General features: G+C 39.9%; 3 protein-coding genes across 6 annotated transcripts in view; 2 read left to right on the top strand and 1 right to left on the bottom strand.

Annotated features, from left to right (window-relative positions):
• Positions 1-7: 7 nt before the first annotated feature.
• On the bottom strand, positions 8-15,826 carry alad (aminolevulinate dehydratase). Of its 2 annotated transcripts, none has more exons than XM_067406888.1 (12): positions 15,487-15,826; positions 14,408-14,604; positions 14,202-14,252; positions 11,604-11,700; positions 11,354-11,489; positions 7,750-7,833; positions 7,549-7,637; positions 7,409-7,464; positions 7,190-7,277; positions 6,912-6,998; positions 982-1,111; positions 8-832 (listed from the first exon to the last, which is right to left on the bottom strand). In XM_067406888.1, the coding sequence occupies exons 2-12, from the start codon at positions 14,524-14,526 to the stop codon at positions 774-776; spliced, it is 996 nt and encodes a 331-aa protein (XP_067262989.1). In that variant the 5' UTR covers positions 14,527-14,604; positions 15,487-15,826; the 3' UTR covers positions 8-773. The 2 variants fall into 2 exon arrangements, with proteins under 2 accessions (XP_067262989.1, XP_067262988.1); XM_067406887.1 differs by having other exon boundaries at positions 10-832; positions 14,408-14,530; positions 15,487-15,823.
• A 367-nt stretch (positions 15,827-16,193) lies between these two features.
• tmem203 (transmembrane protein 203) lies at positions 16,194-18,018 on the top strand. Of its 3 annotated transcripts, none has more exons than XM_067407799.1 (2): positions 16,194-16,232; positions 16,864-18,018. In XM_067407799.1, the coding sequence occupies exon 2, from the start codon at positions 17,073-17,075 to the stop codon at positions 17,493-17,495; it is 423 nt and encodes a 140-aa protein (XP_067263900.1). In that variant the 5' UTR covers positions 16,194-16,232; positions 16,864-17,072; the 3' UTR covers positions 17,496-18,018. The 3 variants fall into 3 exon arrangements, with proteins under 3 accessions (XP_067263900.1, XP_067263899.1, XP_067263898.1); XM_067407798.1 differs by having other exon boundaries at positions 16,226-16,322; XM_067407797.1 differs by lacking the exon at positions 16,194-16,232 and adding an exon at positions 16,239-16,377.
• Positions 18,019-19,424: 1,406 nt separating this feature from the next.
• Positions 19,425-25,220, top strand: part of tprn (taperin) — a 37,335-nt gene continuing 31,539 nt past the window's right edge. Inside the window, exon 1 of the mRNA XM_067406021.1 lies at positions 19,425-21,531. Within this exon, the coding sequence (XP_067262122.1) occupies positions 19,555-21,531 (1,977 nt within the window). The 5' untranslated portion in view covers positions 19,425-19,554. The remainder of the gene's footprint in view (positions 21,532-25,220) is intronic.

A 25,220-nucleotide genomic window follows, 5' to 3' on the forward strand; every position in this document is an offset into this window, starting at 1 on the left:
GCTACAAAAATGCTTTTATCATGGAAAAAAGTTTTCTCTTCTTTGTAAGAAATCACTCGAGTCACGAAGTTCCAGATGCCAAAACTTCGACTTTATTGGTATAGACAACAAAGCAGAGATGCTGGAGAACATCTAACAATCTCAGTCAAAACTCTCATTTTCTCTTACACCTTGCCCCCAGCTTTGCTCAACCAATGGGTGTTTGTTAGATCTTTAATTTTTATTAACTCATCCTCTTCTTGTTCTCCCCAGTTAATCATAACTTTTCTTGGCTCCATTTCTAATAGTGGTGAGCCATCACCTGGTTTATCATCAAAGTAACATATAAAAACAATATTTAATACATGGTTTACAGTGTCATTTGCATCATTGCTCTTGATATATGGATCTTCATATTAAAACACCTGATGTTCCACAGTGGCTGGAACAGCTGGCTGGGTGTTTTGTTCAGAGCTGCTGAAGTGAGACAATGCACTCTATGATTTGAGGCCTTCTCTGAGGTTTACACTGCAGGCTGTTGAAACATATCTTAATAAACTCTTTTTTTAGGAAATACACTAAACATGCCAAAATTTGAAAACTAGAAAAATCAAAAGCTGGTTGAATGCGTTTCTAACTAAATACATAAATCATATAAAAAAAATCTTGTGAAAAGGCTGATTCATATACTAATATTTGCTTGTGAGTTTTATTTCTAATCCTAAGTGTCACTCTCAGGGAGAGACAGTAGATTTGCTTTAATCCAGGTTTATTCACATAGGAGAACCAACAGATTATTCTGTTAACCATGAGAGCAATTGTGGAGTGTAGTAGGTGATAATGATGTCAGCTCCTGAAAATAAGAATACATTGAAAAATTACTTAAAATTACACCAAGGTCCTGCCCAAAGGCACTGCAATCATTAATTTTATACAATTTCGAAGAACCTGGCCTCAACAGATTCAGTTAATTTACTTTATCTTCCATGTCTCTCTTCTCACCTGCTCGACGGAAGGCAGTCATAGCCTCCATAACTGCAGTGCGCAGCTCAAAAGCTCCAGCTTCAGCTCCATGCCACAACATGGCAAATTCACCTGATACATTGTACACTGCCAGCGGATAAGTAGGGTGCTGATGGAAGACAGAACAGGAAGACTGTGATAATGCATTTTCACAGTTATCCACATAGCAAATCTAATAAAGTTTTTCACATTTTCTGTTTTTTATGCTACAATTTGTGTGATATTACCTTGGCAGTAAAATAATAATAATAAAAAACGTAATAAAAAAAATGTATACGTTTGCAATGTTTTAATTGCTGAGGCTTTTTACATTGGGTAGAATCTGCAGGAGATTCGCTGGCAACACTCACACAGTGACCCGTGCACCTGGGGTGTCAAAATACTATTGGGTAAATTGGCAGTGGGTGGGATCACACAGACGACAGACCAAAACAAAATCAGACATATATATATATATATAAATTAAATAAAGCACCTTTACAACTGTTTGGGTCACTTTGAAACAATTTGCTTCTGATGTTCTTTATATGGTTAATTAATATTTCAAAGTTCTTGGTTTCTGATTGTTGGGTTTTTAATGTTTTTTTCAGTTAATGGGGAAGCTATATGCTAAGATATTGTTATGTAGATATTGTAAGATATGTTGGAAATTAACATTCATTAATATGTTTAATAAATGAACATTTATTAATAAGTTTAATGAATAATAATTAAACATTTATTAAATTGCTTATTAATAAATGTTCACAATTTGATTATTATTACTGCCTCTAGCAATTATGTGTCTAATATTTAATTTCCAACATATTTTGAATTCATTTTAAGCCAGCCATATAGTAAGTTTTAAACAATAGTTGGGTTAAATAAAACTGCCCAGCATGTTGGGCAAACATTTAACCCAGCCGCTGGGTTTGTCCATTTTCAGCCCAACTTGGTTTGTTTTTTTAGTGTGATTGGATTGTCTACAGTAAAGTATTTGATTTAATGGTTACTAATATGTAGAGGTGACTTTAACATACGTTTAAACTCCAAGATAGACTGTTCTAGAAGTAATATGGAAGTAACCATTAAGTAATAAGGTGAATGGTTTGTTAAAAGAGACAGGAATCATAGATGTATGGAGAGAATTACATCCCAAAAGTCATGACTATACCCACTATTCTCATCTTCTTATGACATATCCTAGAATAGACTATTTTTTATCTTTAAAAGGGAGCTGCATTTGATTGATAACTGATTTGGGATGGATATTCCTGACCATAGTTCTATATGTATAAACTAGAACTTTAAATAGAACTTTAAACAGAAATTGAGGTCAACAGTTTGGAGAATGAATTGAGATATTTTAAATAATTCTCAAATCAAAAAAAAAAAAAAAAAATGGAGATAAATGACAATGGAGAGGTCTCTCTGTTGAGTTTTTGGGATGCTCTTAAGGAAGTAGTAAGAGAGTTAAAATCATAGCATGCACATCTAGCTTAAAGACACTTAAAAGGCAGAAATTACAAGACCTTGAAATTAAATTAAAAAGGTTACTTGAAGAACACAGGGCTACAATGAATCATGAGGTAATGTAAGATATTAAGAAAACAGTTAAAGAGATTGAGGAAATATACTCTAAAGAACAACAAAAAAGCTCTTGTTCTTTAAACAAAGTTATTATAAAATGTGTGTGTGTGTGTGTGTGGGGGGGGGGGGGGTCATTTAAATTATCATCATATAGATTAAAGAAACAACAAGCGGATAGGGCTATTAATAGAATTAGGGACCCTCAAACGGGGGAGATACTGTCACGATCACGTCTGTTCCTGTCACATCCCGGACTACATTTCCCATGATCCTCCATTGCTCATCACCTGCACTCACTTCACGATCACTCCACTCTAATCACCACACCCAGCTGCCACACATTACCTGGACTATAAAAGACTCATACACACACCACCTCACCGCGAAGTCTTGATTACCCAGTGTGTCATTTCTAAGCGTTTCTTTGTTTCCTTGTTTCCTGTCTGCCTGTGTTTGATCTTGCCTGTTCCTGTTTATTGACCCGTTGCTGCCTGCCCTGATCTTTGCCTGTCCATTGACTACGACTCTGCCTGTTCCTCACTGTTCCTGTTTGTTCCTGTTTTGACCCTGCCTGTACGACCACTCTCACTTGTAAATAAATGCTGCACTTGGATCTCCTGCCTGAGTCTCCATTCGTTACAGAAGACTTCGCCGCCACAGATCCAGCAGCTTTCGTGAGTGTTCCTGTCATTACCATTATGAATCCATCCGCCCAGTTGATCGGTCTCCGTCAAGAAGACAGATCCATTGAAGATTATGTTTTGGACTTTATTGAACTGGCTCCGTTAACATGCTTTGATGAGTTATGTCTCATGACATTCTTTCGCGGGGGACTGTCTGAACCGCTCAGCTCTATTATGCCAACACATGAGCCAAATGGGACTTTAGAACAGTATATAGAGCTGGCGTTGCTACTGAGTGGATCTCCGTTTACTGTGGGTGTCACGGAGGAACGCGATTCCTCGTCTGGGTGTGTAATGGCCGCCGCGCCAGATGACACTCACAAAATGGTGGCCGCAACAATGAGTCACGTCTCCACTGATCGCCCAGAGCAACGTCACGTCTCCACTGATCGCCCAGAGCAACGTCACGTCTCCGCTGATCGCCCAGAGTCACGTCACGTCTCCGCTGATCGCCCAGAGTCACGTCACGTCTCCGCTGATCGCCCAGAGTCACGTCACGTCTCCGCTGATCGCCCAGAGTCACGTCACGTCTCCGCTGATCGCCCAGAGTCACGTCACGTCTCCGCTGATCGGCCAGAGTCACGTCACGTCTCCGCTGATCGGCCAGAGTCACGTCACGTCTCCGCTGATCGGCCAGAGTCACGTCACGTCTCCGCTGATCGGCCAGAGTCACGTCACGTCTCCGCTGATCGGCCAGAGTCACGTCACGTCTCCGCTGATCGGCCAGAGTCACGTCACGTCTCCGCTGATCGCCCAGAGTCACGTCACGTCTCCGCTGATCGCCCAGAGTCACGTCACGTCTCCGCTGATCGCACAGAGTCACGTCACGTCTCCGCTGATCGCCCAGAGTCACGTCACGTCTCCGCTGATCGCCCAGAGTCACGTCACGTCTCCGCTGATCGCCCAGAGCAACGTCACGTCTCCGCTGATCGCCCAGAGTCACGTCACGTCTCCGCTGATCGCCCAGAGTCACGTCACGTCTCCGCTGATCGCCCAGAGTCACGTCACGTCTCCGCTGATCGCCCAGAGTCACGTCACGTCTCCGCTGATCGCCCAGAGTCACGTCACGTCTCCGCTGATCGGCCAGAGTCACGTCACGTCTCCGCTGATCGGCCAGAGTCACGTCACGTCTCCGCTGATCGGCCAGAGTCACGTCACGTCTCCGCTGATCGGCCAGAGTCACGTCACGTCTCCGCTGATCGGCCAGAGTCACGTCACGTCTCCGCTGATCGCCCAGAGTCACGTCACGTCTCCGCTGATCGCCCAGAGTCACGTCACGTCTCCGCTGAGCGCCCAGAGTCACGTCACGTCTCCGCTGATCGCCCAGAGTCTCTGATCTAGAGATGTGAGCAACGTCACATCTCTAGATCAGTTCGGGAGCGGAGAGGGTTGCGTTCCAGTGTGACTGATCCACCGCTGATTTCAGCACGAGCGGCTGGCATTCCTAAGCCTCCGCCGGCCACGTCGCACTCAAACTCGTAGGACGCTACGCTCTCAAGTTCGTCGGTTGCAACGCTCTCAAGTTCGTCGGTTGCAACGCTCTCAAGTTTGTCGGTTGCAACGCTCTCAAGTTCGTCGGTTGCAACGCTCTCAAGCGCCCTGGATGCGATGGACAAGATGGCTGCTTTGCCAGTGCCCACGGGCAAGATTGCCGCCCCTGCAGTGCTGAAAGATGTAGGGGGTGTTCCAGCCATTGAGTCCGCTCCAGAACCTGCTTCAGCCAGTGAGTCTGCTCCAGAACCCACTCCAACCGGTGAACCATCGCCTCACCCTCGGAAGAGGAGGAGAAGGTGGAAGAAGGCTTCTTCCATTCCTCAAGGCTCAGAAGCCTTTCAAGAGGCCGCTGGGGGTCCGGAGACTACTCCAGAGGTCTCTCCTACTCCGCCCAGGTGTCTCGCTCTGCCGAGCTCCTCGCCCTGCCGGCGCCGCCCGAGCTCCTCACCCTGCCGGCGCCGCCCAAACGCTTTGCTCTGCCGGCGCCATTCAAGCTCCTTGCCCATCAACCCGCTACGTACTCCGTTGATTTCCCCAAGAACTTTTTTGGGGGGGGGGCAGTATACCTATGGGGTGGGGAGCTTGTGGGTGGGGACTCTGCCCGTTCACTGCCGTCAACGGTCTCAGAACTATTATGGCCACCTATGGACTATTATCCACCATGGCCGTTTATGGACCCTAACCTGCCGTGGCTGCCTAAGCCACCTGACCTGCCGTGGTTGCCGAGCCACCTGACCTGCCGTGGTTACCCAAGCCGCCTGACCTGCCGTGGTTACCCAGGCCACCTTACCTGCCGTGGCCGCCCGAGCCACCTGACCCGCCGTGGCTTTCCAACACTCCGGACTTGCCATGGCTGCCTGTAACACCTGACCCGCCATGGCCGCCCGAGGCTCCTGACCCGCCGTGGCTGCCTGAGTTCCTGGACCTGCATTGGGGACCCCGTTCCTGTTTGCATGCAGGTCTCCAATGCACCCACCCTCCCTCCCTAGCTGTTCCTTTTACGCCGCGAGGACGCGCCTTCCGGGAGGGGGGCGTTATGTCACGATCACGTCTGTTCCTGTCACATCCCGGACTACATTTCCCATGATCCTCCATTGCTCATCACCTGCACTCACTTCACAATCACTCCACTCTAATCACCACACCCAGCTGCCACACATTACCTGGACTATAAAAGACTCATACACACACCACCTCACCGCAAAGTCTTGATTACCCAGTGTGTCATTTCTAAGCGTTTCTTTGTTTCTTTGTTTCCTTGTTTCCTGTCTGCCTGTGTTTGATCTTGCCTGTTCCTGTTTATTGACCCGTTGCTGCCTGCCCTGATCTTTGCCTGTCCATTGACTACGACTCTGCCTGTTCCTCAGTGTTCCTGTTTGTTCCTGTTTTGACCCTGCCTGTACGACCACTCTCACTTGTAAATAAATGCTGCACTTGGATCTCCTGCCTGAGTCTCCATTCGTTACAGATACATAATAATTTAGAGCAAATACAACAGAAATTTGTTCCAAACAGAGCAGACGATAGATTCCGAATTTGGGTTAAGCAAGGGATTTCTAATTATTACACTTTCTTTAGTAAAAGTAAAATCCAAAGTTTTGAATCATTAAAGGTTAAATATGGGCTTAATCAAAATATTTTTTATAGATACCTTAAAGTAAGACATTATATCGATTGTAATATCAGACCAGTATAAGAAATTGCAGAGTCAGGGATATTAAAGGTATTCTTAGCAGCAAGTAAGGCTGAATCATGTAGTAAGATTATTTAAAAATTATATTAAGGATTTCTTCAAGCACTGCCTGATAATATGGTTTGTTAAAGAAAAATGGAGGAGGGAGGGAAATCTGAATCTCTCAAATGACCACTGGGAGAAAAATTGCAATGGAAATCTACAAGCTCAGCCATATGGAGAGAATTTTTATATGATTGTGTTCAGATGAAGAAAGTCATATACATCTAGGATGGCTTGGGGGTGAGTAAATTATGTGATAACTTTCATTTTTGGGTGAACTATCCCTTTAAGTGTCCAAATACAGTTTTGGAACTACTGTAAATTTCTACAATGTAAGATCAAATTTTCAAGCTCAAATGTAACATGAGGTATCAGAAAAGGATTCAAAATTCATAAATATAATCATACACTGACTCTACAATTATTACCTTATTCTTGACCTCTCTCACAATATCAAGGTATGGTAATCCAGGTTTCACCATCAGCATGTCAGCACCTTCTTTTACATCTCGTTCCTACCAGCAAAAAAAAAATATATATAAATATATACACTTTATACTTTTACTTCACTTGCAGTATCCCATACAATATACAATAGGAAAAAAACACAGGTCTAGTCAATGTGGCCATTTCTGTAATTCAAAATTTGCTTCAGTGTCCTGGATTTCTATAACATTGCTGTTTAAGTAGTTCAACATTCTCTTACACAGGCCCGAAGTGCTAGTCCTCTGGCACCAGGGGGCAGCTGATAGCATCGTCTGTCTCCAAAAGCAGGTTTTGACTGGGCAGCATCCCTTCAAATGTTAAGTAAGGAGACATTTTTTAATTTTGGTTTACAAAGAATAAACACATCCTGGTGATCTCATCTTATAAGAATCTATAAGAACTAAGAAGAAATTTGGTAAAGGGAATATTTGTACACTACCTGAATGGTCCGTAGTAGCAGGAGGCAAATTTAGCACTGTAGCTCAGCACTGACACCTAAGAAAGGGGAAATAACTTAAGTCTGTATCTGCTATATTCTATTTAACTATATTGTGTGACACAGAAGCGCGTTTTCTCTACCTTGTTGCCAAGATCATTAGAGATTAGTGCTTGCTTAATGGCTGCAATTCGTCCATCCATCATATCTGAAGGGGCGATGATGTGGCAGCCTAAGGGGAGAAAAAGTGTGACCTAATATGCTCATGACTTCTATAGACCTATTATTCAAAAATTCAAATATTATGTGTAATTGACTATAAATTATTATAATTTTGGACTAACCTGCTCGAGCATAAGCCAGAGCTACTTCAGCCAACCTCAAACAGCTTGCAGCATTATCCAAGCTGCCATTTTCACGCAGGATTCCTTATTGGTGCCACAGAGAAAGTAAAAAAAAAAATAAATAAATAAAAAAAATCACACACTGTGGTAGTTTCACTGTATAGGGTTCATTTAAAAATACCAGGTAAAAAAACAGCACAGGATTGATAAAAGACAAGACTAAAGGTGTCTATGATAGTAGTCATCCCAGCTCTGTTTATGATTAAAGGAGCATCTGTACATGTTCAAAGGTGTTCAAAGTTCTGTTCAAAGCTCAACATGAACATTGTTGGGGAAAGTAATTATTAGCAAAGTTCTAATTTTAGCAAATGTAAAGGCCTTTTCACACCAAAAGTGAAATAAGCCTAAAGCCCAAAGTATACTTCACTTTTTACACGTACACGAGGGTCAGCGTAAATTTACTCCTAAGCGAATTTTGCCATCAGAAGAATATGCGTGTACTCTACGTGCACTGCTGGATTTTTCTAAATCGGTCGCATATGCGCTTTTAATTTTTTTTTTGTTATTATTATTAGTTAGTTTATCCACAAGGTGGCAACTGAGCCCTGGGGGCATCAATTCACAAGGTACTCGAATAAAACCTGCATAAACAGAACAGACCAGAAAGCATGCAAGCTACAGCGACAATGAATTCCTACATAGACAACAGACTGTGCGAAGAGGTTTGAAAGTACTTACTCATTTGTACAACTAGTATGAAAGTATACAAATATATTTACATCGGTTGTAACTCGTGGCGAGAGATTGCTCAAAACTGCACATGCGTCGAACACCTGTATACGCGTACGAGTCAAGTGGAGTATACTTTGCAAGGCTGTGCGTTTGGCAGTGTGTAAAAAAAAAAAAAGGCAGAAGGAAATGCTAATTCACTCCTGCCCAGAAGAGGGCGCAGCACAAACAAACCTTACAGCTGTGCTGCCATTCTGGTTTGCAGAAAAATAAGACACAGTAGAAGAAAGTTCAACACTCTTACTTAAAGGCAGGGTAGGTCATTTTCGTAGAGGCTAGCAATAGCGAGCTAGCTTTGAAAGCAAATGATCCCACCCTCCCTTCAGAGGGTCTCCAAAGCCACGCCTCCTCCAAAACATATGAACGCGTACAGCAGGGAGCAAAAGTGTCATGAAAGATGGTGTTAAACTATCTCATGTCTCAAAGCACGTAACATTACAATAATGATGAACACAAACAACTTAAAGGGGTAGTTCACCCAAAAATGCTACGACTTTATTCAGCATTGTCTTCTCTTCCGGGTCTGTTGTCAATCCACGTTCACGACTCCGCAGTGATGCTGCTGATGTAAGACGCTGCTGACGTGTTATCTGGTGCGCCCGAGCTTCGTTTACAGTCTGAGGGAGACGCACGCTGTAAACAAAACAACCTTCGCAAATATGTCTAAGGATTTCGACACAGAGGAATACTTGCATTTTTTTGCTCAGCCATATTTATTTGAACCCGAATACATGGACGAAGAACTAAGAGCGATGGAAGAAGCTCCTACACAGCAGCAACCGCTGTCACAAGCAGCGTCACTGCGGAGTCGTGAACGCGGATTTGCCAACAGACCCGAAAGAGAAGACACTGCTGAATAAAGTCGTAGTTTTTGTTATTTTTGGACCAAAATGTATTTTCGATGCTTCAACAAATTCTAACTAACCCACTGATGTCACATGGACTACTTTGATGATGTTTTTAACCTTTCTGGACATGGACAGTATACCGTACATACATTTTCAATGGAGGGACAGAAAGCTCTCGGACTAAATGAAGAGTTCATTTGCAAAAACCGATAAACGCCATTTTTAAAAAAAAATGAACTAAGTGCTGTGCATTATTCTCCATATATAGCACGTTCTGTACCCTAAATCCATTTTGTCAGAAGAGCCGGTTTTGCCCACTTTCAGGCATCGCAAGTTCACGTTTTACAGCAGAAGCCGACAAGCGCCCTTGTTTGTGTACAGACAGAAACCGATAAGTCCGTTTTAGCGAATCAGCGCGCAGTATTCAGGTCAGGTGACAAGGCTTCTAGTCACTTCAAAAAGACGCGCTAGCTGAGGGAAGTTTTATCAAAGCTCACTAAAAGTGATCGAGGATTTATGATTTCGACTCCTGTAAGTCCTTGTACACCATACACGACTTACATGCTGAACAATTGGTTGTCCTTTTGCTTGTGTGTGTGTGTGCGCGATTGCGCACGTGCGTGTGTGGATGAGTGCGTGTGTGTGTACTTGTGTGCCGATCTGTGTGTGTGTGTGTGTGTGTTTGAGAGAGAGAGAGAGCGTGCGCGCGCGCGTGTGTATGTGTGTGCCGATCTGTTTGTGTGTGTGTATGTGTGTGTGGGTGGGTGGGTGTGTGTGTGTGTGCGTTTGTTTGCACATGTGTGTTTGAGAGTGTTTTAAATGCAATTACTTGGGTTTTGTTTAACTATGAAACATGAAATGTGGAGTTATCTGCTTTTGCCAAAAAAACGACTGTTGGAGTTATCTGCTTTTGCTAAAAAACAAACTTTTAATATATATATAAAACATACTTTCAATGAATTTTAATTTTTTAATTTACCTGTATTTTTTAGAGTTATCATTACTTAACAATCAAACTGCAGTTGGGCTGTTTTGATTATTACTTGGAATACACAATAAAAAAACATGATTTGTGAGAATTCATAAAAATGGAGTTATCTGTTTTTGCAAATAAACTCTTCAAATCTAAAATATCTTAAACTGTGTTCCGAAGTTTAACAGAGGTCTTACGGGTTTGAAACGACATGAGGGTCAGTCATTAATGACATAATTTTCATTTTTGGGTGAACTAACCCTTTAAAGAGCACTGACCTGTACGACCTGACTGCTGCAGATTCATTTTGGCGTTGATTGCCATGTTGCCAGTGAAACACATAAATTCGAGGCACAACCGCTCCGAATATAACGTCACAGGTTTCCAAATTTTGATAGTTATGGTGTGAAGGCAGCATACAGTCATTGTTTTAATTCAGAAGGAACTGTAAAATGTGGCTGCTGTTTTGGTTGCAGTGCTTGAGACTGGCGTCTGTCTTAACTCTGCACAGCATGAAATGTGCTGATGACACGTGAGGTCTACGTGAACGGGGTGCGTGAGGGTATGTAAAATCATACGTTGACAGGCAGGTAGGACATCCTATCGTATGCCTTCCACAGATGATATAAATACAAATAAATACAATTAGACTGCTTAACTTAGTGATTGCTATCGGGATGTGACGAGACTTTCAACCAGCATAACAAAAAAATGTTTTTGAAGCTAATCACCTACCCTGCCTTTAAGCAATAAACACACACAAAAAAAATAAACAAATGTTATGTTTAACTAAAGTCATTTTTGCTTCATCGAAGGTCAGCAGCAAAGACATTGGTTAATAAAGTGAGATTAAACACGTAAAGTATATTTGTGTGATTTAACATATTTCATTATTGCAGGCTTGCATAGTATTCAGTTTGCATATTTACCCCCCCAAAAATAAACATGAAAACAATCAAAAAATTATGTAAGCAGATCCAATACAGAAACTAACCACAGTGGCCATGAGAGGTGTAGGGGCAAAGGCACACATCACAGGCCAACACAAGATCAGGGAATGTGCTCCTAAGTTTCTTCACAGCCAGGACTGCAGGAGTATCATCTGTGTCTGCACCAGAGCCCTTCTCATCCTGGGACAGGAAATGAGAAGACAAGAAAACAATATTTAATCAACTCCCTCATAACATTCTATGATTTAAATTAATTACAGCAATATTACTGAAACCATTTAACTTCTCTATGACCTTAGCAATATTTGCAGGAACTCCAAAAATCAGCACACACTTCAGGCCTTTATCCACAAGGGGACGAAGTAAACCCTCTATCTTATTAACGCCATATCTGAAATCAACAGAATAAACATTATGTGTCTTAAAGATTTCTTGACTATACAATGTCATTCATTTTTGTTTATATGACACACTAACGCTATCTGTAGTCCTGAGTTTCATGACACTAACAGTTTCTTCTAACAGCAGCTGCAATGGCACAATGACTCTGTCAATTTTATTTGGAAGACAGGACTTACTTTACTAGAGCTTTCTTTGTATTGCAAAATTCTCTCAGTTATAGCAACATAAGTGAACTATCATTGCTATTTAGCAAATTATTTGATCAGATTTCAAATAGTTAAGACATTTTTTTTTACACAAAATGTAATGTTTCTAAGTCTGAGATAACTAGACATCTCACTCTGAATGAAACATGCAGCATAATCAGGGCTCAACACTAAGGATTTTTTCTACTGGCCCAGTCAGGCCAGTGGTTCAAATTTTTACTTGCCCTGCCAAAATTTTCACTGGCCCCACAACAAAAAATTTATAAAAGTAAAAGACTAGAAAACGGGCCTATAATATAAGCATAGTTATTGTTTTTGTTGTCTTTGTTATATTTAACCTCAATAGATAAGGTTATGACACCAAAAGCTACTAGATATAAGTTAAAGTAATAAAATATTAACAAATAATCAAATTACGAGTAATAGCACAAATAAATACAACAGAACAAACATATAAATGAAATAAATGGTGCTTTTCAAGCTTTTCATGTAGGTTTAAAAAGTAGATTTTTAGGTACAGAAATTGTAATCTTATGTATAACTATATAACTGTAGAATAGATTAAACTTTATTACAGTTAATCGTTCAAGAGCAGTTACAGATGCATAAAAATGTTTTTAATATTGAAAATATAAAACGTTATTTGAACTTATTTAAAAAAAAATGAAGACACTTTAAATGTGAAATTAAACCGACCAGTAGGTGGCAGCGAACTACTGTTAATGAGCGAATCATTGAGATTCAACTGATTCATTCAAACGGCTGATTCATTCAGGAAGTGTTGCTCATATATGCAAAACAATGCTGTGGACTTTGGAACTATTTTAGTAGGCAAAGTAGAGCGAAACAGTCGATTTTGTGTCTTAAACATAAGTCACTTGATATGAAGTGCTTGTTCATTAAACTGTACACTAAATAAAATCAATATCAGATATGTAATCATGCTAATATTTGGAGAAAAAGGGAGCTCTTTGTGTAAAATTGGTTAACTATATTAAATTATGTAAATATAAAAGATATACTGGGGCATTTTTGCCCCTTATCTTGAATTCTGGGGGCATTATAAAGGCATTTTAATAGACTAAATCACGCAGTGTGCATTCTAAAAATGCACGCACACTTACACTAGTCCAACCTTCCAGACAATGTCATGTAGTGCATGCGTGCACTCAATGGGTGTGTTTTTGTTTTTGTAAAGTGAGGACAATACACGATAATATCAGAACGTTAAATCAACAATTACGATATCATAGACGATATATAACGCACACCCGACAGCACTGGCCCGATCGGGCAAGTGACCGTTCCATCTACTGTCCCGAGCGTCATTCACACTGACCCCAGGCCATCGGCCAGTCCTTATTATCAGCTCTGATAATGTTCCATTATGTCATTTAATAACAATGCGTAATACTGTTTATTACTAACTGATGCATTATGTGCTTTTTTCACGTCGTTTTTTTTTTTTTATTAAGATAGAAGCAACCAGCATGATAGTATTCATTTTTGAATGCAGTCTATATTACATTATTATGTAACCAGACCTCACTTAGACTGCAAAAGCAACAAGAAGACTTAACCACCCAGAATAAACGGATCCTTTGCTTATCTTTGTTCTTTGTTGGCTACCTCCATCTCCACCCTGCATGAATTTTATCTCAGACCACCAGCCCAAACTTTACATGCAAACTCATTCTTTGTTATATAAACTATACACATATTGTATATTTCATTTTTTTTAACCCACAGTCATTCTAGAGTCTCTTATGCAAGTTTTATGCAACACATCAAAGACTAAATTGATTAAACTAGTATAAAAATTAATATATTAATTAATAATAAAATAGGCAACTACAAATCAACCTCTGGCCCCAAACTAGGTTACCCCTATTTAATGACAACTTAATTCAGGCTAAACTGTACACATTTTTCAGGGTTTTAAATAGTATTCATCCTTGTCCCAAACTTTTATAACAGGGTTGAGGTCCTGAGCAAGATAAACACTTTCTGAAGGTTAAAGACTTTATGCTTTGTTTAAAAACAACAACAACACACTATTAGGAACATCGTTAATGCCAAGTGCCAGTTTTCCTTTAAATGTTAAAAAATTGATCATAACAGTCTAGCTTCATGTTAAATTCCATTAGTAATCCATTATATTCCTTAATCAAATGTCAATTCAATGATACTTGTTACTTTGGTAACAGTTAAGAAACGAAGATGAGAGGATAAAAAAACAAAAAAAAAAACAAAAAAACGAGTGTTTGACAGTAAAGGATAATACCTCGCTTGACCAGGTAGACTTGCAATTGGTTCCACTGCATCAGGACAGTCACTGTTAAAATCAGTTGGAGAGAGACATAACTATTTGTCTTCAATCAAACAAACGGACAATAGTACATTTAAACAAGCAAATTTAAACAACTTTAAACAATCATTTAACTCCTGAACCTCTATACCATCAACAAATAAATATGAGGGGGGAATTACGTAATGAAGATAGGATATATGAGGTTATCTGGTCTAAGGTCTGCAGCACAGGTCTGCCAGTATCGGAGAGTGGGGTGAAAGTAACCGCTGTGTAGAATAGAGTCTGCCGGCTGTGTCATCGTCCTGTAGATTCAAATGGAAGACAAACACTTACACGATCTGTTCCACATGAAATTTATATATCATAGTTACATACACTGCAGAAAAAAAAAAAAAAAAAGATTATTAGTTTTGTTGTCTTGTTTCCCAGAAAACCAAACCCACCCGCCTCCCCCCTACACACATTTAATCATCCTTAAATTTAAAAATAAATTAATAAATAAAATAAATTCACCTGAAAAGCGAGTGCATTAGAGGACATATTAAGGCTTGATATCAGATAATATATGTGAATTTGAATATAGTGTTGTTCACCTGTAAGCCTACTACATTTAACATCTTACCTTATATAAAATCATTATAAAAATGTTTAAATTAGTTAATTATTATTAATTTAATTATTAATTATTACAAATTATTATTTAATTATTAAAATATAAAACAATTAAATCATTTAGCATTTTATTTTGACATTTACATAATTAAAAATAAAAATGATAATCATAATGAAAATAAAAATGATTTCAATATATTTTTTAAAAAGAAAAAAAACATTTAAAAAATTATCTCAATTGAATGAACATCCTGAGTGGTTGGGAACTTGATGGTAATTATGTTATTCTGTCCACTGATTTTATGAAAATAAATCTTCTAAACGAATGAGCAATGAGTGTTTCTGACACATTCCTGCCTGCCATACATCTGAAGCAGGCATGCAGAAACACTGGCGGACAAGACACTTTGAGATTTAATGCAATGAAAAAACTTTCAAAAGCAGTCCTTCTGAGAGGCAGATGTGCACAGCTGATTTTGGTAACATTTTGACAGGTTTTAGAGGCTAATAGTGACCGTACTTAATACTTAATAATACTGTATAATGTAAATGTCACGGAGACTTCAAACTTTCAAAAAGCGTAACAATTCAAGCATTTCATAAATATCAGAAAGCATGTCAGTATATACAATTGAGATGAACTTACTTTGTGTTTAGGATGGGAAACAGTAAATGACCCAGATCTTGCTAACTGAAGTGTTACTCCTTGAACCTCAAACGGCATGAATGTGTGCGTTTCATTCTGAGAGGAAAATGTTGCTATCTGTCACTATTTCCTGTTAGACAAAACTTGTCTTCCTCCAGGTGGCGCTTTGTGGCTCAGAATGGCAAATTTTCCATTTAGCCACAATCAAATTTCAGTACGTTTTTTGTTTCGTTGGGGGCATCAGCACTATAAGAAGCATAACCGTGTAAATTTATAAATATCAGGCTCTTGTACATGAGATATACAAGTAAATAAGTTCCTGTAAGCTTTACAAATTTTCAGAAACTTATCATTTAATCACAAACGACTTTGATTGATCCATCTTAAACAGCGCAAAGAAAAGTAACAGGTATCACTTGATAGCGCTGACTACGTTTTATTTTAGCGGTAACTTGAATAACGCTTCTTACAAACCATTCAGCCATATAATAGAAAATACAGAGTTAAAATTGGAAAATGTATGCTATAGTAAGTGCTGAAAAGACTGGGGCCTAAGCCCCGCCCGTTATATCAACTCTCCTTTTCATGCTAGTTGTCATTCTGGAGCTTATCCCATTTTTCTGTGATTTCATTAGTCTTGCTGCCTCTCGGCCTCCGTAGAAAGTATCCAGTTTCAAGGGTTTCGCGATATTTCTTGTGGTTCGTATCAGAAATCTCGCGATGTTTCCCCTGGCTCCTATTGGAAGGTAAATAGCTCATCTCAGCTAGCTTGAGTTCATTACAGCTGCTTATCCACCGCTGTCAACCCATCCGCTCATTAACGACAATTTAAAAATGTAGGTTAACATTACTTGTTTGCTTTCAACCATCACTGCGAGCGATACATTTAAGGTAAAAGGTTTTTTCAATATATCATTGACACATTTAGTACTCGTCATCATATGCTAACTGACAGCTCGCCTGTTTATACTTACAAATTAAATTCCGCAAAATGATGGACTTTAATTTACTAATAACATGTTTATCTGCACATTGTTAACCTAGATTATAATGTATATTTAAAATACAGAAGCTATGATGTTAAGGATGGTTAAATAATCTTTATTGAAGGTTGTATTGATGATTTAAATGTTATTCATATAACTGTTAGCCACAGAATACAGTAAACCATGTTTTTGGACATGGTAGTAAATCCCATGCAAATACCATGGTAAGCTAATATAATAATAATTCACTACCATTATTTACATTAGAATAGCTATTTGACTCTGTCTGTGTATTATGGTTTTCATACAATTAGAAACTTGCATTTTAGTTGCATTTCTTTATAGTTGCATCTTGATATTGAAGCCCCCCCCCCCTTTTTTTTTTCTTCAGGTTTTGATAGAGCAGTCAAATGAATCAGAAGTCAGAAGGTGGACCTGATCCATCTCAAAAGAAGCATGATGCTGCCAAAATAGTGAAACACTCTTAAGTGGAGGATTCTTCATAGACTTGAATATCCATTAACTTCACTTCCAGTTTCTTAGGCTAGTGTTTGACCTTAGTCTCCCAAGTAATCAACGCTCAGTGTTACCCCATTAATAATGCTGTTCTCTCTGCGAGAGCTGGTGCAATGGCTGGGCTTTGCCACATTCGAGCTGTTCCTCCACTTGGGCGCACTGCTGGTCTTCAGCATACTGGTTGCCCTGCACATGGATGTGGACAAGCAGACTCTTGAGATGAGCTGGTGGCTTGTCTTCTCACCCTTATTCGCTGCTGATGGCCTCAGCACTTACTTCACTGCCATTGTATCCATCCGCCTCTATCAAGAAGGAGAGAAGCGGCTGGCAGTGCTGCGCTTGCTGTGGGTGCTGACCGTGCTCAGCCTCAAGCTGGTGTGTGAGGTGCTGCTATGCCAGAAATTGGCTGAACAGGATCAGGCACGTGATTTGTGGTTCGGGCTTATTGTTTCTCCGCTTTTCATTCTTCTACAGCTGCTCATGATTCGTGCTTGTCGTGTCAATTAAAGGACAAATGGTCTGCACACATGCCAGTGGACTTATGTGAATGAAATGGACTCCTGCAGTTGTCATTCAAACCAGGAGGAATGAATCATTTTGAACTGCAAAATCATTGTGACCTTGTTTTTTTTTTTTTTTTTTTTTTTAATATGTATTCAACTGAATTTCTGGCTCAAGCATGTAAACGTCATTTTAAACAATGCTTACAATAATGTGCAATTTTTGATTATTATTATTGTCCTTAAGTGCTATGAGAGATTTGGTATGGATTTTCTCTGAATACTGTAAATGTTGCTTTATCTGTGTTATTACCCTTTATTGTTGTTTGTACAATTGTAAATAAACCATCAACATTCAAACACACACTGTTCCCTTGATCTTCCTCCTTGGTTTATGACCATGCCTTGGAGTGACCTAAAAATTTTAGTCATTAAGTGACCCCAAAAAGTTTTAGTCATTTTTGAAAGATTTATTAACTTTTTTTTTGTTGTTGTTTGATGTTTTGTTTTATTTTCTTTCCCAACATAAACAGAGTTGATGCATTAAAATACATGTCATATAATAATCACTAGATGGCACTGTAGCTTTAATCAACATCACATTTTCTCTTTTGTCTAATTAAACTGTAGAAGTAACAGTAGTTTATTTATTTATTTTTTTGCATTAGATGTCCTTTACCATTTAGGTTATATATAATAGAGGCACAGCAAGTATTTCTATTTATGTCCTGTTAGCAAGGGCTGTGTTAAATAAGTCTTGTCATTCTTGGTCTTTGCACTGTTATGCACTTATTATGCATCAAATATTTCCTTGAACATATGTTTAGGCATTTTTAAAAAAATGAATTGCCTTAACTGGACATGCAGTGCTTATTGCAACCCATTGTGGCTGTAAATGGCAGCAATTGTGTTAAAGGTCGCACACCCATATCTTAAATTAACATGTTTTCCTGTCCTCTCTTCCTGTCTTCAAAATGATTTTGAGGTCATCTAAATTCACAGCCTAGGTGCATAATAGGCTACAGCCATATATTTGGATAAACTGCTCTATAAATAGCTTGACGCGCTGTACTTATGATGTCTTGCTATAATCTTTATTTATGTTCCATTTAATCTTAAAAGTGGATTATGACGTGGACAGTAGTTGTACCACGTCATCACATGACATTGCTGTACTTTTAAATAGATTTAATTAAACATACCGTTTGTGATCCATATATATATATATATGTTTGATTAAATCTATTTAAAAGTACAGCAATGTCATGTGATGACGTATATATATATATATATATATATATATATATATATATATATATATATATATATATATATATAAATATTAATATAGAGTTTTAAAATGTTTGTTAATTTAGTAATATAACTAAATTATAAAAATAAAAACTAGTAATACAATATATTCATATAACTAATCACTGAACTCTCAATAAGTTCAGCTTTACAATATTTTAAAAATGAATTGCTTATTATATTTCCTTTGAAAAACAGTAGCATATAGGCCTATACTTCTTCGCAGTTTAGATATTATTTATAATAAATAGATAATAGATCATTTATTATAATCAAAACGAGTTTTATTCACAAAGTGTGCACAAACACACAATGAATTATTTTATTTTTCACTTACTCAAGTTATCTTTCGTATTGTATTGCTCCAAACAGTTTGCAGTTTTGTCCATTCATAACGTAAATTCCGAAATAATGCGGAAAGGGTTAAAGCTATGAAATGGGCGGGTCTCGCTATGTTTGATTGACAGGGCTCGCTTTAATATTCACAGTAGTAGAGGGTAGGTGGGCGGGGCATATGTTAAAACAAAAGGTGTGCCTCAAGTCAAAATGACCAAATGAGGTGTCCACCCTGAGACGAAAGGGTGACGTCACTCTCCGAGGGCGGGGTCGTGTCGGTAGACTGGCACATCATCATCATGCAGGATACATTGTTGCGGCTGCAATGATGTACGAGGACGAATAAGAAGAGGCGCTGCAGGTACAGCGAGAGATTATTCTATTTCACACGTTTCCCCATTAACCCTGTTTCTCCCATAATGTCGGGCGGGGATCTTCGCGTTCTTCGCCAAGAGCCAGGGCAGGAGAGCCCGAGGATGCCGGCCTGGAAACGCGAGATCCTTGAGCGGAGAAAGGCGAAGGGCGGCGGGTCCGGAGCAGGTGCCGAGTCCGTCTCATCTCGACTTAACGGCGAGGTAACGGCCAGCAAAAGCAAGGATGATATTACCAGCGCACATTCTAGCAGGAACTATACCATTACTGCTGCCAAGCGCGCGACCAAAAGCCCGGATCTGTCACCGGTGAAAACAAAAGAGCATTGGCCATCCGCGGACTCGTACGACTCGGAGGAGAGAACAGCAACAGACAGTGGAGGGCAAGAGAGCTTGGTGCTGCAAGAGAGCTTGGGTCCTCTGCAGGAAAACCCATTCATTAAACTGGAGAAAGAACGCAAGAAGCGTCAGAGCCAAGAGAACGCCGCGCGACCCGTTCAGCACATCCTCGAGTTATATGGCAGCGTTCCCGGGATACGGACTATACGCGCTGAGAATATCATCATCATTGAATCCGACCCTGAGTACTTTCCGGAAGGATGTGGTTTGAAGCACGCATCGAAACTGCAGCAGAACGGCACGGTGAGTGGATATAGCTCTCTCAATGACCTTTTAGATCGAAGAGGTAGTCCGGTTACGGAGATACGCGCGAAGGAAGTAGTAATTTACGATACTGCGCTTAGTAAAAGCGAGGAAAACCTTAGCACGCTGGGACGACCGGCTTCCGCTCCGCCAGAGGGGCAAGGGAGGGTGAGTCGCATGCTACAGAAATTTGACAGGAATTATGGCAAGTTGCAGCCCAAGTCGCGCAGCACAGAAAACCTCCTGGACTTGGACCCTACTCCTGTCAGGCCAAGCTCCAGACCCAAGCCAGATGTGGTGCCAAAATGCCCATTGTCTCCGCAACCCACCTCTCCATGCAGCAAAGTCTTCCAAAATGCCCAGTCTACCGTAGTCAATCATCTTGCCTCTCCTTGTGACTCAGGGAGCAGTACGCCTGTTTCCAGATCCCCTCAGTTAGTGTCTTCTGCACGTAGACGTTTTGAGGGGAGTGGGGGACGAAGTGTCACTGTGCATCCCAAGGAGGACGCTGAGATGTCCCCGTCCAAGCCTGTTAGAGAACGGGACTGGGACAGCACAGATGGGGCCTCCAAAGCCAAGGTGCCATGCTCCCCAGAGAGCCACCGTGCCCGTGCCGACTGTACTCCTAGCCCCACGTCACCCCCCTTGTCGCCCAGCTTTGAGATCCGTCCTTCCCCTCGGCCGGATCTTTCTCTCCTTCCGGCCGGTGATCTACAGGCCCGTGCGCTCGCCAACTTGCGTCTTCAGTCTCGCAATTCCTTCACCGTCATTCCCAAGAGTCGTGCGGCCATCTCGTCACCTGGCAGCACCGCCCCGTCCAGCCCTGTCCTTTCCCCCCCATCCCCACGACCCCTGGTGGGTGTGGCAACTTCAGAGCCCGCTGTGCCAACCCCTTCACCTACTTCTTTCACACCCTTCGGACCAAAGCTTACAGAGAAGGTGACAGTAGAAGCCAAAATAGGGTCTCCGCAGCACACCCCACCTGCCACACCCACCTCCCCAACCCCAGCTCCTCCACCCTCAATTGGCTCACCTGTCAAATCAGTCTCACCTCCGGAGGAACCTCCAGCTGATAAGCTGCCCATCACGAACATTGATGACGTAGTCGTGGAGCCCATGCCGCCCATCCTGAGCCCTGCAGTGCAGAGGCGCAAAGGGAATACATTTACAGTTGTTCCAAAACGGAGGCCCGAGGCCCAGTCTGACCCTTCTGAGACCCCGGAGGTTGTCACTGAATCTCCGAGCACGCCACAAGCCCCTTATGCCCATCTGGGCACCCTGATTAAAAAGCGTTACCCTGCTGCAGAAGAGATAGAGGTCATTGGGGGCTACCTTTCCCTTGGGCGTTCTTGCCTCTCGAAGACTGGCTCAACAGGAAAAAAGGTAAATATGTTATATTTAACATAATATCTGATGAGTCTTCACTCACTAGACATGTATTAAATAAATGTCTTTAAGAAGCGGCTTAAAATGATGGTTCACCCAAAAACAAATTTATTCACCCTCATTTCATTTAAAACCTGTATCACTTTCTTTATTTTGTGGGGCACACAAGGAAATATTAGGCACCTGCAGTCATCATTTATTTTTATTCTGCCTAATATCTTCTTTTGTGTTCCACTAAAGAAAAAAAAGTCATATGGGTTTTGGCACCACATGAGGGTGAAGTAAATAATGACATGACTTTCAATTTTGAGTGAATTAATCATTTAAGAAGAATTTATAAAATTTAAGAATGTGTTTATTAAATCACTTTTTATGTTCTTAATGACTTGATTCTGCAAATACACATTCAAATGTTCAAAAAAGGCTTTAAGGATATTTTTCAGACATAGTTGTTAGGTGTTTATGACCTGTTCAAAGGTTTACTGGATTTACCACTGCATAATTCAAGATGTGTCATCATAGTGCTGTACTTTATTGTTTTTTCTTGTACTAGAATGTCACTGACCTGTTAACCTGAGTATTTTGATCTTGAAAAGCTGTTAAGATGTTCCACACACATCTTGTAAACTTGTGGATTTTGAGGTGTTCATGCCACATGCAGTTACACTGAGATACCTCCTGCTAGACATCAGTTCAAACAAGTTGTCTGAGATTCTGTGCTATACAGTGAAACTAATTTGGACACTTAAACAACACTGAACATTTCAAAGGGCAACTTAGAGTACAAAACTATAGAAAACAATATATAAATGCTATATGCAAATAATACAGAAAATGTGAAATGTCAAAGACATTGCCTTTATGCTCACATTGTGACTTTAATTTATAACCAAATGTAAACAGCAGTAAAGAACTTGCTGAAGGAGGTCAGGTGATTTATGGTGGAAAAAGAGTCATGTGTTCTGTTTGGAGTTAAGTCTAGGATTTAGTGAGATCTAATAAAGATCTCTTAGATTTATCAGTGAATCCTGAAGGGAATGTGAAACTGCAAACATTAGGAAACCGGTTTATTCTCTCTCTTTCAAAAACTATTTTGGCACGTACATTTTGCTAAAAGGTGACGTTTGATGTATTTGTTTTTTGCCATCTCATTACTGTCAAGAAATCTATTTACAAATTAAGATTTGTATTTATAGAACTGATATCTTTTCTATTTGTAACTTTACAAAGCCATACTTGAGATTTGTTTGACTTGTTACATTACATGCTGCTACTCACAGTTTAAATCAATCTCAAAACAGGAAACCAAACAAGCACCAATGATCTGTTTCACTTCCTCTACACAGTAGTGCTGTAAACTAGGTCTATCAAACTAGATTTAGATCCATAATGCATCTAAAGTAAGGATGGTTCCAGTTGTTTGATTTTTGCTTTTTTTTTCTTCAAATTTTAGTTTTAGCTTTATTCTTTTAGCTGTAAAGCTAATGGAGATGAATTTAGAGACATTATTTCTCTGCGAGGATTTTAGCATGCTGACAGCTACAGTAGTTGTGTTAGATTGTCGTTATCTCAGATAAACATCACTACTGCCAAAGCAGCACTTTTGTACTTTAAAAAAGTAAAGAATTTTGACCATATTTTATTTACCGAAAACCAGGACGCTCAGCCCGGCAATGAGATCGATACTCAAATGATACTCGAAGTTTACTCAAAGATGCCTTTATACTTTCAACACATTTAAAGTATGCCACCTCTGTATGGATAGAAAATTGTTATATTACAAAATACTATCTATAACCAAAGACTTCTCAGAGATTACTCAACAAGTTTTATTATGACAAGTTGCAAAAATAACGAATGAAATAATGATAGAAATAATGCTTCTGTATTAGAATAAATAAATAAATAATATATAACTAAAAAATACCTCTGCTATATTAGCAATCCAGAGTTTAACAAAAATAGCTCTCACAAACTTACAAAAACTAACTAACAAAAAATATCTATATCTTTAGTTTTCTTCTTCATCCTCATTTTCCTCTTCATCCTGTTTTTCGTCCTCATCCTCCTTGTTTCCCCATCTATATTTTGCTGTAGAGCTGATATTTCCCAGCAATTTTTTGTTGCTTAACAAACAAGCATGAAAGTTATAAAGAAATTTATATAGGCCTATCAGCTGTTACATCGCAAGGTACAAAGGAAGAGCGCAACGAGCTGAACTCATTGTAGACGATAGCTGAAGGTTGCTCTGCTGTTACACAAAGTATCTGTTATTCAGTTACAGACGACTGCACAAATCGTGCAAACTAATGAAAACATTATAAACTGTTAGAAGTAAACAACTGTAGTTTAGGCATAAGTCAGCCGCGACGCTGAGAATATAGTTACCTTTATGGAATAATCCACTATTGTCTTGAGATCTCAAGATTGTATCTATACAATGTGATACTAATATTCTACGTTGCACGTGCAATCGCGCATGTCTGCGAAACTCATTTATATTAATGTATGCTCCGCCTTCGGAAACCGAAAATCTCGTAACACTGGTCAAATTAATGGCCCAATGAAAAATAATGAAAACCAGGACATTTTCAACACTTTATAAAAAACAACCAGGACGGCCAGGACAGGACGTTAAAACAGGACATGTCCTGGGAAAAGAGGATGTTTGGTCACCCTAATATAATGTTAAAAGTAGTTCAACTTTTCTGTTCCATTTTGTTGCATGATTCTGTTGAATATAAGAGCATTTCATGTGTGAACCCTCCTTAAAAAACAAGCATGTAAATTGGCAGATGACAGATGGAGAAACAGAACGTTATCATCAGCTGGTGTGGACACAACTGTAGTTACCGTTATAGTTATCTTCATAGTTATTTGGCTTGGTGTGAACAGGCTTTTAAAGGGTTAGTTCACCCAGAAATGAAATTTCTGTTATTAATTACTGACCCTCATGTCGTTCCAAACCTGTAAGACCTTTGTTCATCTTCGGAACACAAATGAAGACATTTTTGATGTAATCCGAGAGGTCTCTGAACCACAGTTCATAACATTAAGGTTGAACCACTGTGTTCACATTGACTATTTTAACTATTTGATTTTGGATTTCATCAAAAATATCTTCATTTGTGTTCTGAAGATGAACAAAGCTCTTACAGGCTTGGAAAGACATGAGGGTGAGTAATTAATGACAGAAATTTCAGTTTTGGGTAAACTAACCCTTTAAATCATCCTAACTATACAGGGCTCTGACAGAAGGTACACATCACTCACATTTTCTTGAACTACATCATTATGAAATGCATAATGGAATTATGCCAAGTTGATTATTGACAGAAATTTTTGATTTCATGTATTGTTGCCTCACCTTTGTGAAGCATCCAGCCGGCCAGGCCCAGCTTGGGTTAGGTTATGTGCTGCTTTTGTTCTTGTTCTCTGTTGTGTTTGAGGGTGATGTTAGTGATTGAGGATTGGCTCATGCCACACCTTTTGTTTTGTTGGGTTTTAGAGTTTTCATTGAAGCTCTTCCTGGTTCGGAGCTTAGACAGGGAAGCAGCAATTATGGCAACATCAAGGGCATGTCATTTGTTTGGAATTTACTGTGTCAATGTGCATCTCTCTCTCTCTCTGTGGTTGGTCTCTGTGGGTTCACAGTCTTTGCACTGAGAGGGGAGTCTTTATGGCCT

This window comes from Chanodichthys erythropterus, chromosome 13 (genome assembly GCF_024489055.1).
Source record: "Chanodichthys erythropterus isolate Z2021 chromosome 13, ASM2448905v1, whole genome shotgun sequence".
In the NCBI taxonomy this organism is placed as follows: domain Eukaryota; kingdom Metazoa; phylum Chordata; class Actinopteri; order Cypriniformes; family Xenocyprididae; genus Chanodichthys; species Chanodichthys erythropterus.